This window comes from Podarcis muralis, chromosome 13 (assembly GCF_964188315.1).
Source record: "Podarcis muralis chromosome 13, rPodMur119.hap1.1, whole genome shotgun sequence".
NCBI classification, from domain to species: domain Eukaryota; kingdom Metazoa; phylum Chordata; class Lepidosauria; order Squamata; family Lacertidae; genus Podarcis; species Podarcis muralis.
The window spans coordinates 5,620,546-5,635,802 of NC_135667.1; the positions used below are offsets into that span (position 1 = coordinate 5,620,546).

Below are 15,257 nucleotides of genomic sequence, written 5' to 3' on the forward strand. Positions count from 1 at the left end.
GCGCTCGGCCGTCTCCCGACTCTAACCAACCGGGAGCGAGCATTGTCAAGGGCGCAGGGAAGCAGCCAATCGGTACCCTTTCCTCTGCTTTGCAAATCCCGCCCCCTTTCGAAGCTTCACCAATGCAAAGGGCAGGAGAGGCGCGCGAGAGGCCCTTCCATTAGCCAATGAGAAAGCGGGAGACCCGCTCCTTCGGAAGGGGAGGCGGAGCTGCTGGCTTCTGGTAACCAATTAGGAGGCGCGTCTGGAACGCGGCGGCAGCCAATAGGGCTTCGGGAGGGCAGATTTGAAAAGCGAAGGCAAAGGCGTTTTCGCGGCGACGCGGATGGGAGGCTGTTGGCTGGCAGGTAAGAGAATCTCGCGGGCCGGTGGGAGGGAAAAGGGGTCGGCGGGGCAGGGACGGGGATCCCCCCGTGTCCCCCTTCAGGACTGCGGCTCCCACCCTCCCGGACCTGATGGAAGACTGGGATCTGGGGTATTGCAAGGAGAGCCGCGGGGCTGCATGGGGTTGGGTGGATAATGGCTCGGGGTGGATCTCGGGGCAAAGGCCCAATCCGCACTATGCATTGAAAGCAGCTTCATAGTGCTTTAAACAATCCCCCCCAAATAATCCTGGGAAATATAGTTTGCTAACGGTGCTGAGAGATGTTAGGAGACAACCCCCCCCCCCGAATTCCCCTTCTAGATTTCCCTGCGAGGAGGGATTGGCTGTTGAACCGCTCTGAAAATCATAGATCTTTTTGTATTTTTTTTTTTTTTTTGCGCGGGGGGGGGGGGTTCCTAACAGATTGAGGCTAACAGATTGACCTTGAATCCTGACAAGACAGAAGTACTGTTTTGGGGGGACAGGGGGTGGGCAGGTGTGGGGGATTCCCTGGTCCTGAATGGGGTAACTGTGCCCCTGAAGGACCAGGTGCGCAGCCTGGGAGTCATTTTGGACTCACAGCTGTCCATGGAGGCACAGGTTAATTCTGTGTCCAGGGCAGCTGTCTACCAGCTCCACCTGATACGCAGGATGAGACCCTCTCTGCCCGCGGACTGTCTTGCCAGAGTGGTGCATGCTCTAGTTATCTCCCGCTTGGACTACTGCAATGCGCTCTACGTGGGGCTACCTTTGAAGGTGACCCAGAAACTGCAATTAATCCAGAATGCGGCAGCTAGACTGGTGACTGGGAGCGGCTGCCAGGACCACAAACACCGGTCTTGAAAGACCTACATTGGCTCCCAGTACGTTTCCGAGCACAATTCAAAGTGTTGGTGCTGACCTTGAAAGCCCTAAACGGCCTTGGTCCAGTATACCTGAAGGAGCATCTCCACCCCCATCGTTCAGCCCGGACACTGAGGTCCAGCTTCAAGGGCCTTCTGGCGGTTCCTTCATTGCGAGAAGTAAGGTTACAGGGAACCAGGCAGAGGGCCTTCTCGGTAGTGGTGCCCATAAGTAGCTATCCTATCTTTAAAAGACATCTGAAGGCAGCCCTGTTTAGGGAAGTTTTTAAATATTTAAAGCTGTATTGTTTTTAATACTTGATTGGGTGCTGCCCAGAGTGGCTGGGGAGACTCAGCCAGATGGGCGGGGTATAAATCATAAATTATTATTGTTATTAATATTATTATTATATAACAACTCAGCAGCACCCTTAGCCAATCATCAGTTCCCAGTAACACCCCCCCCCCCCGCTGCTTGAAATGGTATGGTGCTTTTTAAAAAAATGTTTATAGTGCAGACGAGGCCTTTATTCCAGAACATTGTGCAGAAAGTAGCATCATATAAACTACTGGATTGTACCAAAAAACAAGAAGAACCCCAAACCCACCCCACCCTCAAAGCAAGAAGGAAAAAGTAGCTCACGGGGAGGGGGGGGGTTATTTTGCCATCATACTACTAACTTGGAGGTATGTTTTTTGCTTGTAATTTCTGTAGCACTTCCCCGGGTATGAAATGCTTTTCAACACATGCTCAAGGTAATTGAATTTAACTGTTAGGTGTTGCATTCGTAAATGCCAGTTTTAGGGATATTTATGTATGGTTAGGTGTAGGTGATTGAGAACTCTCCTGCAACTGGAAGGCATGCCATTAAGCCCACGCTAAATCTGTTCGCAGTAATATTTCAGGATGTGAAATAATATTTTTGCCAGGCTGTGTCAGAACCTTTCCTCAAAAATTAATGACTGTATGCACAATGGACTCTATCCCCCTATCCCAAACAGGAGCACACCCAAGTCAACAAGTTATCACAAAAAGAAAGCTTGCAGGAACATCCCTTCAGGCAATTATATTGCAACTTGTGACATATGCATGTACCCGTACTCAGGCATTCAGTTCTGTGCCCACATTAATAATGGTGTGATTAAATATGGAGTATAAACTGGGGCAGCATACATCCTTATTTTTTAACCTGAAAGTTTCATGTGCTGCAAACAACCATTTGTATGTTTAGAAGGTGTAAACAATATTCTTCTTTCTTCCCAGTGCCTTTCTATTGTAAATATATGAATGTGCTTAAAGAGTGTGGCACTGACAACAGGTGGAGGGATACAAAGGTGCTCCCTTGCTACTTTAAAAAAAATCAGTCGGTATAGTACAGTAGTACCTTGGTTTAAGAACAGCTTAGTTTATGAACAACTAGGATTAAGAACACTGCAAACCCGGAAGTAGGTGTTTTGGTTTGTGAACTTTGCCTTGGAAGCAGAACATGTTTCGCTTCCTGTTGAGGGTGTTCCATTTGTAAATTGAGTCCCCCGCTGCTATGGGAAAGCACGCCTTGGTTTAAAAACACTTTGGTTTAAGAACGGACTTCCGGAACAGATTAAGTTTGTAAACCAAGGTACCACTGTATAGCTGTGGGAGGATGTTGCTACAGGGCGTATTAGAAGGCCAGGATTGAACAATAAAGACTATTCTTTTGAAAACCAGTAAAATACTTCAGGGTTTGCTATGCGCACATCCCGAAGTTTACCTAACCCTCTGGTTACGCAAACGGAGGTATGACTTTATTTTTATTGTGAACACAAAATTAAACATGTATTAACAACAGTTTCTGTTAAAAGTGTGATACAGTCAGGCGGAAAAGTATTTGATCCCCTGTTAAATTTGCCTGTTTGCCCTCTGACGAAGAAATGACCAGTCCCTAATTGTAATGGTAGGTTTATTGTAGCTGTGAGAGACAGAATAACAACAGGGAAACTCCCAGAAACCCAGAAGACAAAAGTCAGAGATTGATGTGCATTATAATGAGTGAAATAAGTATTTGATCCTCTATCAGCCAGCCAGATGTCAGGCTACCTGGTATCTTCACTGTATGTAACAAGCTGAGATTAGAAGCACCTGCTGTAAGGGAGAGGTTTTACCTGTAATCCCAGCTCATTACAATACCTGTACCTGAATTGCATATTAGTTCACGCTTTCTGGAAAAATAAATAAAAGGTGTTGCTTTTTTTTTTTTTTTTTAAGTGGTGACTAGATAGTCTGATTTGGCGCCCACAACCCATGTCCCAGGAGCCATTTGGCACCTAGATTGGTTCAGATCCACAGCATGATATCTGTTTACCCTTCGCAGAGTGACTCTTGGGATTCAATACTGGAGCTGCGGTAATTTTGGTCACAATCTTTCTGACTTGGTGCTGGACACCAGAGCTGTGCTGTCTCTCCCTCTGAGGATTCTGAGATCTGATGGTCTTTCAGATCATCTTGTGATCCAAGATGGCAAATAAGGAAAATCTGAGCAGTATGTATAGCCTTTCCAAAGTAAGTCTTTACCTATATCTGCCACTGCTGGGAAAACTATATGTGGGGTGGGAATGCGTTAACTGTTGCGATGGGTGGTGAAGGAATCTTTATTGGGGTGGTGAGTTAAACTGAGTACAGTGGTACCTCGGGTTACAAACTCTGCTAATCTGGAAGTAATACCTCGGGTTGAGAACTTTGCCCCAGGATGAGAACGCAAATCGCGCGGTGGCGGCTGGAGGCCCCATTAGGGAAAGCGCGCCTCAGGTTAAGAACGCTTTCGGGTTAAGAACGGACCTCTGGAACGAATTAAGTTCGTAACTTGAGGTACCACTGTGTGTGTAACAGACAAAAATTGGATGACTAGTCTTTGACCTTATCTTCTGCTCTTGACAAAGTACCATTGTGTGTGTGTGTGTGTGTGTGTGTGTGTGTGTGTGTCTGGTAGCCTATGGGCTCTAAATTGTGGCTTTTACTAGTATCACATTTATTAATGGTGCCTCAAATGAAGGTGTATATAACCAATGATGTGAGGGGGAGCATTCTCCGTTATTTTACTTTTCCATAGAAATTTTCCCATTTCGTAAGTTCATCGGTAACAGTAGCTGGATGTCAGTTGTAAATACAATTAATACTAGGCAACCCAGCCGTTTCAAAGTTATTTGCTCTGCTCACAAAATAAAAGTAATCATAGTAATAAATATGTTATTTATACCCCGCCCACCTGGTTGGGTCTCCACAGCCACTCTGGGTGGATTCCAACAAAAGATTAAAAGTACAAGTACATAAGCAAGTTAGATCGCTGGAGTGTTTCAGAAAACCTACTGATACAAAATACACTGACTTTCTGTCTTTGCGCACAGGGCTGTGTGTACGTCTTCATTTAAAAACCACGAAATGTGATCTTGAATGGGGCTAATGGAGGAGAGTCCCTAATTCTTGCTGCAGCCTCTCCTATTTCTTGATTGCGTTGTCCCTTTCCTGCAGTATCGGGTGAACAACATGACAACTGCTCAGAGGGTTGCCTGTAAGGATACCAACACTCCATCATCCATCACCCCTTCTGGAACGCTTTTGGCCCACAGAGCTATTTCCAGCAGCACAAAGAAAGGCCCGAAGGATTCGGGTGCCCAGAATATGGGTAAGACCTGGTCTGCTTTGTGGAAATTTTTGGAAACGGAAATTAGGGAGGGGGGGACATCTTTAAAGTTGTTAAATGTTACAAATATTATGCATAAATGTATCCTTTCGACTGGACAGCTCAGGGAAGTTACCTAGCTTTAACAATCATATAAAATCAACTCCTTTGCCAGTTTCCTCCATTTCAACACTATTTTACCATTGGAAAAACAACACTTTTCCCTGCCACCTCCCAAAGTGTGAGGACATGTATACACACCAAAAGTGACAATTGCTGAGCTGATTGTTGGCCAAGGAAAGCCTAAAACCATCACCAGACTTGCCAAGGGGCCAGACATGCAAAGGAAGTTTTTTGTACTTTGGGTGGTGGGACTTCAGAGGTGTTTGCCTATGCTCATCTTATACCTGGGTCTTGCCCTGACATGTCTGCTTATGCTAATCTTGTACCAAGGACTTGTCTGGACATGTTTGCCAAGGTTAAACTAGCGTAACCCCTGTCTAGCAAAGGTAAAGGGACCCCTGACCATTAGGTCCAGCCGTGACCGACTCTGGGGTTGCGGCGCTCATCTCGCTTTATTGGCCGAGGGAGCCGGCGTACAGCTTCCGGGTCATGTGGCCAGCACGACTAAGCCGCTTCTGGCGAACCAGAGCAGCGCACGGAAACGGCGTTTACCTTCCCGCCGGAGCGGTGCCTATTTATCTACTTGCATTTGATGTGCTTTCGAACTGCTACATTGGCAGGAGCAGGGACTGAGCAACGGGAGCTCACCCCGTCGGGGGATTCGAACCACCGACCTTCTGATCGGCAAGCCCTAGGCTCTGTAGTCTAACCCACAGCGCCACCCACGTCCCATTGTAAGCCCTGTCTACCCCTCCCCTTTTGTGACATGTCAGTGATGCATCAATGATGCTGTACGAACTGTATTCTGGGATATGGTGGGAAAGTTTTAAAAGTCATTGTCACCCCATCCTTGGGGTTCAAAATTCCTCTCTGAACCTGTTGCGCAGTAAACTTTGGTCTACAGCTATTTGCTTCGGTTGGCTGGACTCCTTCCTTTATTCCGCAGGGGCCAACGGGCTCTGCCCGACGAGCTGGGTGACTGAGCAGCCTCGCACCTAGATTTTTCTGTAACATGTCTCTCACTGATTCCTGTGCTGCTGAAATTGCCTCGGATGCAGCCCATTGCTTTGGGGTTTTCCCCAGACTGCTTGTCGTAAAGGATGCTGGTGCTTGTGTTGGTCTTGCTGTGTTATGGATGACGTTTTCTGTTTCCACAGCTGTCGCAGGCAGGGTTCCTATTGAGTCTGGCTCCATGGCTCAGCCGCCAAAGGAAGGCCCTGAGTGAGTTCCCTTGTTACTGGTTTCAGAAAGCTGGCGGTTGAGAATCTGTTTCTGGACTTGCGAATGGGTTGGGGCTTGCGTTCTCTGGCTAGCCATGTTTATTTACTTACTAAATTTCTACCCCACTCTTCATCCGAAGATCCCAGAGCAGTTTAAATATAAAAACACAAAGATATACAGTCATATCTTGGATCCCGAACACCCTGGAACTCAGACGTTTTGGCTCCCGAACGCCGCAAACCCGGAAGTGATTGTTCTGGTTTTCAAACGTTCTTTTGGAACCCGAACGTCCGACAGGGCTTCCACGGCTTCTGATTGGCAAAACCTATGTGGTGTTTCGCAACTTTCTGACTAGTTGCAGGACCTTAGCCAGACCTAGCAGAGTACACGCAGAAAGAAACAGAAGCAATTGGCGACTTGGCTGCAGACAGGATAGATGAAGCAGGAACCAGGAACTTGTAGTTAGGTGTTTATTATATACAGTGGACTATTTACAGGAGCAGAACACGGATCTTTAGCTAGCTCTCTCTCACACAACTCTTACACGGACACACTGAACACTGAACTCCAGAACTAACACATTCCAGTTAGTAGGCCATGAATTATCACTCCCTTGAGAGAGCTAGACCAATCAGGGAGCTGTCTCCATGCCTCTGTTATCACCAGGAAGACTTACTCCTTCACATAACCTTCTGACTATCTGCCAAACCTTAATTGACTCTGTGTGAGTAGCTGCACGTACAGAGTTTCCCAACAGGAGCTTCCTGCAGCCAATCAGAAGTTGCGATTTGGCTTTCAAACGTTTTGGAAGTCGAACGGATTCCGTTCGACTTCCAAGGTACGACTGTAATATCAAACTGAAGCAATACCCTGCCAGTTCAAAAGGCCATAGATTGTTTAATGAGCCAAAGGCCTGGGAGAAGAGGCATGTTTTTGCCTGGTACCTAAAGGTATGTAGTGATGGTGTTAGGAGAGTCTCCCTGCAGGGAACAATAGGGTTTCAAGGTGCCCGCCCCCTCCTTGCAACATGACAAATTCCTCTGGGGTGTCATGCCAGCTAATCTATTTATCCTCCACTCCCTAGGCGCTTATTCACCATTGATGACTTTGAGATTGGGCGTCCTCTGGGCAAAGGCAAGTTTGGGAACGTCTACCTGGCTCGAGAGAAAGAATCCAAGTTCATTGTGGCACTCAAAGTGCTCTTCAAATCCCAAATGGAGAAGGAGTGCGTGGAACATCAGCTGCGGCGGGAGATTGAAATCCAGTGTCACCTCAGGTACTGCAAAAGACCAAAGGCCCCTGGGCCTCCAAGTTCATAATAGTTTTCACTGTCGGTCTGCTTTGCCCGCTTCCCGTGAGCATCATGGACAAAAACGGCCAAGGAAGTTTTTGGAAAAGATGGAATCTCTTTGGGTGTAGAAGCTGTTGTCCCTAAAATCCTGTCAGTTTCCGGCTGTACAGGTGATGTTGTTTGTTAAATTTCTGTCCCTCGCAAAGAGCCGGCAAACGAAAAGAAAAAAAGCAGTGAAAGAATGCTGTTAAATTAAAAGCGGTCCCTCAGCTGGCAATTGTGTGGCCCCATGGATCTTCATACCTTTAATGCAGGGGTCAGCAAACTTTTTCAACAGGGGGCCGGTCCACTGTTCCTCAGACCTTGTGGGGAGCCGGACTATGTTTTTTTTTTGGTGGGGGGATGAACAAATTCCTATGCCCCACAAATAACCCAGAGATGCATTTTAAATAAAAGCATTGTAAAAATTCCTGCACTCTCTGCGGGCCAGATTTAGAAGGCGATTGGGCCGAATCTGGCCCCTGAGCCTTAGTTTGCCTACCCATGCTTTAATGTCTCTTTCCTTTCCTGCAGCCACCCCAATATCCTGCGCCTTTACAACTACTTCCACGACCGGAAGCGTGTATATCTGATCCTGGAGTATGCCCCTCGCGGGGAGCTCTACAAGGAACTGCAGAAACACCGGCGTTTCGATGAGCAGAGGAGCGCCACGGTGAGCTTGCACATCACTGCGCCTGGGCTCAGAGGTTAAATAACAACTTGGGGGCCCTTAAACCTTAAGGCACCCCATGCGTTGGCAGGAAATATGTTGCATGGGGATGGGCTGTAGCTCAGCAGGAGAGCATTGCCCGAAAATGGCCCCTGGCGGCATTCTCAGGTGGGGCTAGGAATGTCTTATCTTGGAAAACCCAGAGAGCCAGTGGCTAAATGGTGTACATTAGGCACGTCCAATTCCCAAGAGACTGTGATCTACTCCCAGTATTAAAAAAACCAACAACTGGTAGTGATCTACCCACTGGATTGACCAAAGTTGTTGAGTTTTTTGGGGGGAGCCTCCACCACAGTTGTTGAGGATCAACTAGGAATGACCCGCGATCGACCGGTTGGACATACTTGGCGTACATGAACTGTTGATTTAAAGAAAACCCCTACATTGAATAAGAGCAATTAATGTACAACCTCGAAAGAGAAAACATTATTATTATTGCTGTTGTTATGAGTAAAAGGTAAAGGTACCTGCTCCTGCCAACCTAGCAGTTCAAAAGCACGTCAAAGCGCAAGTAGATAAATAGGTACCGCTCTGGCGGGAAGGTAAACGGCGTTTCTGTACGCTGCTCTGGTTTGGCCAGAAGCGGCTTAGTCATGCTGGCCACATGACTCGGAAAAACTGCCTGTGGACAAACGCCGGCTCCCTTGGCCAATAAAGCGAGATGAGCGCCGCAACCCCAGAGTCGTTCGCAACTGGAATTAACTGTCAAGGGTCCCTTTACCTTTACCTAAAGGACCCCTGACAGTTAAGTCCAGACGCAGACGACTCTAGGGTTGCGGCGCTCATCTCGCTTTATTGGCCGGGGGGGGGGGGGGGATCCAATTTAAAATATAGGTTAAAATGCAGCCTCATTTTAAAGTAGCCCATAGATCAAAACCCTAAGGGGAGGGAAACATAAGGGTCAGACCGAGTCCAAACCAAAGGCCAGGCAGAACAGCTCTGTCTTGCAGGCCCTGCGGAAAGATATCAAGTCCCGCAGGGCCCTAGTCTCTTGTGACAGAGCGTTCCACCAGATCGGGGCCAGTGCTGAAAAGGCCCTGGCCATAGTTGAAACCAATCTAGCCTCCTTGAGGCTCGGGACCTCCAAAGTGCTGTCATTTGTGGACCTTAAGGTCCTCCGCGGGGCATACCAGGAGAGGCGGTCCCATAGGTACGGGGCTGATCTGTTTGGCTGTCATTCAAAGGGTGCAGTTTGAGGTCACCCAGTGCACCAAAGGAGCAGGGCGGTGGGTTCAAGTCTCTCTCAGATAGCAAGGCACTGGTGTCCCAAGGTGTACGCAACGGACCCTTCTTTGCTTCACCTCTGCAGTACATGGAAGAGCTGGCTGATGCCCTCCTCTACTGTCACAGCAAGAAGGTCATTCACCGTGACATCAAGCCGGAGAACTTGCTTATGGGGCTGAAGGGGGAGCTGAAGATTGCTGATTTCGGCTGGTCCGTGCATGCCCCCTCGCTCAGGTAAGGGGGGCGCCCTTGGTTTGGTTCGCCCTGGTGGACTCAGGATATCTGAGGCCCTAGTTCTTGACTGCGCTGCCCCAGATCCCTTCTGCTCTTAACCGCCCTTGACCTCCTGCTCTGCCTCAGGAGAAAGACCATGTGTGGGACTATGGACTACCTGCCCCCTGAGATGATTGAAGGCAAACCACACAACGAGAAGGTGGACCACTGGTGCATCGGGATCCTGTGTTACGAGTTCCTGGTGGGGCACCCGCCCTTCGAGACCGCCTCCGCCCCGGAGACGTATCGCCGCATTGTATCGGTGAGCTTCTCAGTTGGCCCACAATTGTCACTGATGCCAGCCATTTCTGTGCAGAGTTACTGGGTTGTGCCAGAAGGGTTCTGCTAGCCTCAAGCTCATAGCACCGGGGGGCTCCAGCCTCAAAGGGGATTGCCCCAAAAAGTGGTGCAAAGGAGGGAGAGGGGAAGAGGAAGAGACAAAAGCACGAGGACTAGGCGCTTATGTGGCAGAAGAACTGGTGAAAAGCATAGGGCCAGTTATTGCGGCTTCAGAATGGAGTGGGCCACCCGGTGTCGGCAACATTGAATACTGTATTTTAGCTCAATAAGACACACTTTTTTTCCTCCTAAAAAGTAAGGGGAAATGTCTGTGTGTCTTATGAAGCGATTGCTGCACGGAGGAGGGACGTGTAAGCGGCTCCTGTCTGCTTTGCTGCTTTAAAGCGAGTCGTGGAGGAGGGATGGATGGGAGCCATGGCTCCCCTTCATTCAGTATATATTTTTCCGTGTTTTCCTCCTCTAAATAATAATAATAATAACAACAACAACTTTATTATTTATACCCCGCCCATCTGGCTGGGTTTCCACTCTGGGCGGCTTCCAACAAAACACTAAAATACAAAAACCTATTAAACATTAAAAGCTTCCCCAAACAGGGCTGCCTTCAGATGTCTTCTAAAAGTTTGGTAGTTATTTTTCTCTTTGACATCTGGTGGGAGGGCGTTCCACAGGGCGAGTGCCACTACCGAGAAGGCCCTCTGCCTGGCTCCCTGTAACTTGGCTTCTCGCAGCAAGGGAGCTACGAGAAAAACTATGGAGCGAAAAATACGGTAATTGCAGTTGCTACCTGACTGGATCTTTGCTGCCCACAATGCAAAAGCCACCACTGGGCCTGGCCGCCACTTTCCTCAGGGCTGTAGACACGTATCCTGAATAGGCTACAACCCTTTCACGAGAGCCTAGAGGCGCTGCAGTGCACACTTCTGGGAAATCATGAGGCTTGGAGCCCATGTGGCTACAGTGTTGGACTTTAAAAGCTGGGGAAACCCAGGCTCCCCCCTCCCATCCTTCAAGCAGGCCTTGGGCCCACCTCTCTAGATCTATCTTTCCTCGGAGGGTGGGTGTGAGAGTGAGGGTGGGTGTGGAGAACAGGGGGCAGCCTTGTGCACATGAAGACCCTTCAAGGTGTTTTGGAGGAAGATAAGCATACAACGAATGAATGAATGAATGAATGAATGTTTATTTGCGTCAGCCATAGCAACAATACAACAATGCGATATATAAAAAACTGAAATCAAAAGTCCATTATATAAAACACAGTTTAGGATCCTGAATCAGCAGTCAAATAGTGGACCTTATTCTGATTGCCCCAGCTAAAAACCTTGCAGACTTTGCTGTCATCTTGATCTGCCAAGAGAAAAGGGTACTGTGGCAGTGGTTGGGCGACCCGGAATGGACAATAAAAGAGGGGCGATAATCTCATTCCTTAAGTTTTTATAAAGAGTGCGAGCCAGAAGGGCATGCACCACCGATTTGGGACTGCCATCTCCACAGGGACATAAGCGTTTTTCGTGTGGAATCTGTTGGAATTTTGTCCCTCAAGCAAAAATGAGATCTCCCTTCCACCATGTCTTGTGATAATTCAGAATATGAAAAGGTACTTGGGGAGAGGGATACTGCGATCTAGGGAGGAGGATGTAATATGGCACAGCGATCCAGGAAGATCTACTTGGGTTGAATGGCACAGGCTTGCTGGCATAGACTGGATTTAGTGGGTATGACTGTGCTTCCATTACCCCATTTTGGAAGAAGGGTTATTGGAAAGCATGGCAACTTCCTTGCAGTACTACTCTGTGCACGGTAGGGGATTCCTGCACGTCCTGTAGAGGGAAGTGAGGGGCAGATGGGGCTCATCCACCTGTGAAAATAGCCCATCTTGGAGAAGGAAAGCTTGGTGCTGTTGTAAACAAAATCTGCCCTTCTTCCCTTATGGAGTATCCAAGAGCCCGTATAGAGTCCTTACGTGGGTTCCCTGTTGGTAGGAGAAAATAATAGAGGCCAACCAGAGAATATTGAGAAGCAAAGCAGCTAGTGAGCTTGATCTTTATTGATCTGTTGCAACAGGGTGCTCCCCTCACACGCAGGAAAGGAGGAGGACCCAGAACCAAGGTGTGCCTGCTCTTATATAGACATTTTAAATTCCCTGCCCTGGAGCTCCAGACCACCTCTCCATACATCATACATACATCACAGAAGGGGTGTAACCCAAGACCACCCCCCACAAACATCATCCCTACATCACAGAAAAGGTGGTCTACAACAGAAATTTGAATGTTTTTGTTTTTCCTGTCTGCCAGGTTATCTGATAATGCCCCATCTGATTGTCTTTCCTGGTAGTCTGCCCATTCCTTTGAAATGGTGGTTACTAAATTCCTGTAACAAGGAAGGTTTTTTTCCCCCCACCTCCTCCCTCCTTGCAGAGAAACATTTGGTCAGCTTGGGAGTCAAAATGGTTTCAGGACTGTCTTCCTGTGCTGCTTCAGACATGTGGCTTATATATATATGTACATGTTTGCTTGGTACATTTATTATATATCTAAGACTTTAAAATTCTTATAACAATGCTAAACCTCCACTGCCTTGTGGGATATCTTTGGGAGAATAAATGGCTAAGGAGTAAGCCCTGCAAACATCCGGAGTGGAGTCCCTAAGACGGTTAGATGGCACCTTGTACTTCCAGCAACTCCTGCAGCCAGGCTAGTGCCAAACATCTTGCTCTTCGTTCCTTTGGACCACATCAGCCGAGACGAGAGGGTGGTCTTGTTGTCTGGGTAGCCCAGGACCTCAAGGCACACTGCTCAGGCTTGCACCCCAGGAAGGTCGCTTTGATGCTGCTAGTGCAGCCATTTGACTTCACCCCTGGAGGTGCACTCCATTGTCTATTGAGATGAATGCCAGCAATAATAAAACTTGACACTCTTTGGCATAGAAAGCCAGAGGAAGTATCATAAAAGTCTACAATTCTTGAGAGATTCTTAAGAGGACCCTCTAAAGACGCTGAATATTTAGCAGATCATTGTACAGAGCCTTCTTTAAAGGTAAAGGGACCCCTGACTCTTAGGTCCAGTCGTGGCCGACTCTGGGGTTGCGGCACTCATCTCGCTTTACTGGCCGAGGGAGCCAGCGTACAGCTTCCGGGTCATGTGGCCAGCATGACCGAGCCGCTTCTGGCGAACCAGAGCAACGCATGGAAACGCCGTTTACCTTCCCGCTGGAGTGGTACCTATTGAACTACTTGCACTTTGACGTGCTTTCGAACTGCTAGGTTGGCAGGAGCAGGGACCGAGCAACGGGAGCTTGCTTGCTTCCTGCCTAAATATGTTAGCAATGCAAGTACCAGAGATGTCTTTCCAAGTGTGTGTGTGTGAGAGAGAAATGCGTTCAGAAGCCGAGGAAGCATCTGTTCCTTGCTAAATCCTCTCATGCCTGCTTTTCTCTGGTTCCTTATCTTGACTCCCTTTTCTCTCTCTCCCGTACCCAAATACAGGTAGATCTGAAGTTCCCCCCGTTTGTGACAGAAGGCGCCCGGGACTTGATTTCAAAGCTGCTGCGCCACAACCCGGCTGATCGACTGCCACTTCAGGGTGTGATGGAGCACCCTTGGGTGAAAGCCAACTCGCGGCGGGTGCTTCCTCCTGTCTATAACGCTGGGCCTGTGAACTAGCTCTGAGGAGGGATGCATGAGGAGGGACTGGTCATAACCGAGCGATGGCCCAGGAAGAATTTTGGTTTGGTTATGTTTTAAGGCTTTCTTTCAAATGATTGTAGGGTCTTAATTTTTTATTTTATTTTTTTATTTTTTGCTCCTGGAGGTCCTTGCTGGAAGAACTGATAGGCGAATTTCTGCCTGCTGGGGGATAAATTCGCCCCTCCAAGCTTCTGGGGGAGCTGGCTTCGATTGCTTCAGAGTCCGTATTGAAAAATGGGTGTTGCTTCAGTTGGAACTGAAGGCCTTTAATCCTTACTCTCTGAAAAGCTCTTTTTAATAGGCCCACAGCCACCCAGACCATTCTAAGACATTGATCTTGTGGCATTATCCTACGGAGATGTTTGCGTCTTTAATAAAACTAATATTATTTTTATATAAGCTTTATTGGCTGTGCCTCCTCTTCCTTCGTCCAGCTGAAACTTTTGATGGTTATTTCCGATTTCCTCAAAGCGCAGAAACAGATGGGTGAGGTTTGGCTTGGCGCTTGACACAGAGGACTCATTGTTATGCTGGGGGCGGTGGCTCAGGCTGAGTGTACATGTACTTTCTTGCCCAGGCGCCCCGCCCTGCCATAAACTCTTCCTTTGGACTTTCCAAAAGACAGCTTGGGGAAATTGGCCAGAAGAAGAAAGCAAGGCATGGAAGTTATGCTTGCAGGCCTGTGTTGGTCAGTGCAAGAAAGCAGAGATTTCGTGTATGCTGCATGGAGCTCCACGATGGGAGAGAGAATTTCAAGAAATAAAAGCATATATGGAATATTCAATGGAAAGGGCTAATTCTCACTGAGGGGGGTAACACGACAGTTGCATGTAGTGCCCCAACTGCCTTCTAAAATAAGACATAAACTACAGCCAGTGAGGCTGTAGTTGGTAGCAGAAAAGCAATAGGGTAGAGAGGCTTCTTAAAGTTTCCACTCTTGTGGCACTGATACGTTTAAAATTGCAGTCTTCTGATTTCTTTAATAATAATAATAATAATTTTTATTTATACCCCGCCCTCCCCAGCCAAGGCCGGGCTCAGGGCAGCTAACAAGCAATAATAAAAACAAGTTGAATGAATACAACTTAAAAACAAGATTAAAATACAACACTTAAAATATTGAAACATTAAAATATTAAAATGCAGCCTCATCACAGGAGGAGAAAGGAAAAAGAAAAAAGAAAGATGGGGAGGGAATCAAATTGGCTCCAAGCCAAAGGCCAGGCGGAACAACTGTCTTACAGGCCCTGCGGAAAGAAATCAGATCCTGCAGGGCCCTGGTCTCATGAGGCAGAGCGTTCCACCAGGCCGGGGCCAGTGGTGAAAAGGCCCTGGCTCTGGTTGAGGCTAAACACTTCCTTAGGGCCCGGGACCACTAGGGTGTTGCTATTTATGGACCTTGAGGCTCTCCGTGGGGCATGCCGGGAGAGGCAGTCCCGTTTAGCTGCCAGAGTACAGTTTTTTCCTTCGTACAGGAAAATGGAGGGGGGTGAACCTGCCTACTGT

General features: G+C 47.9%; 1 protein-coding gene across 4 annotated transcripts; it reads left to right on the top strand.

Moving 5' to 3' along the window:
* Window positions 1-143: 143 nt before the first annotated feature.
* Window positions 144-14,150, top strand: AURKB (aurora kinase B). Of its 4 annotated transcripts, none has more exons than XM_077916865.1 (10): window positions 148-347; window positions 1,922-1,962; window positions 3,558-3,745; window positions 4,712-4,865; window positions 6,143-6,206; window positions 7,291-7,482; window positions 8,071-8,209; window positions 9,576-9,724; window positions 9,851-10,025; window positions 13,551-14,150. In XM_077916865.1, exons 3-10 carry the CDS (start codon window positions 3,701-3,703, stop codon window positions 13,725-13,727), a joined length of 1,095 nt encoding a protein of 364 aa, XP_077772991.1. In that variant the 5' UTR covers window positions 148-347; window positions 1,922-1,962; window positions 3,558-3,700; the 3' UTR covers window positions 13,728-14,150. The 4 variants fall into 4 exon arrangements, with proteins under 4 accessions (XP_077772994.1, XP_077772991.1, XP_077772993.1 ...); XM_077916866.1 differs by lacking the exon at window positions 148-347 and adding an exon at window positions 408-475; XM_077916868.1 differs by lacking the exon at window positions 3,558-3,745 and having other exon boundaries at window positions 144-347.
* Window positions 14,151-15,257: the final 1,107 nt, after the last annotated feature.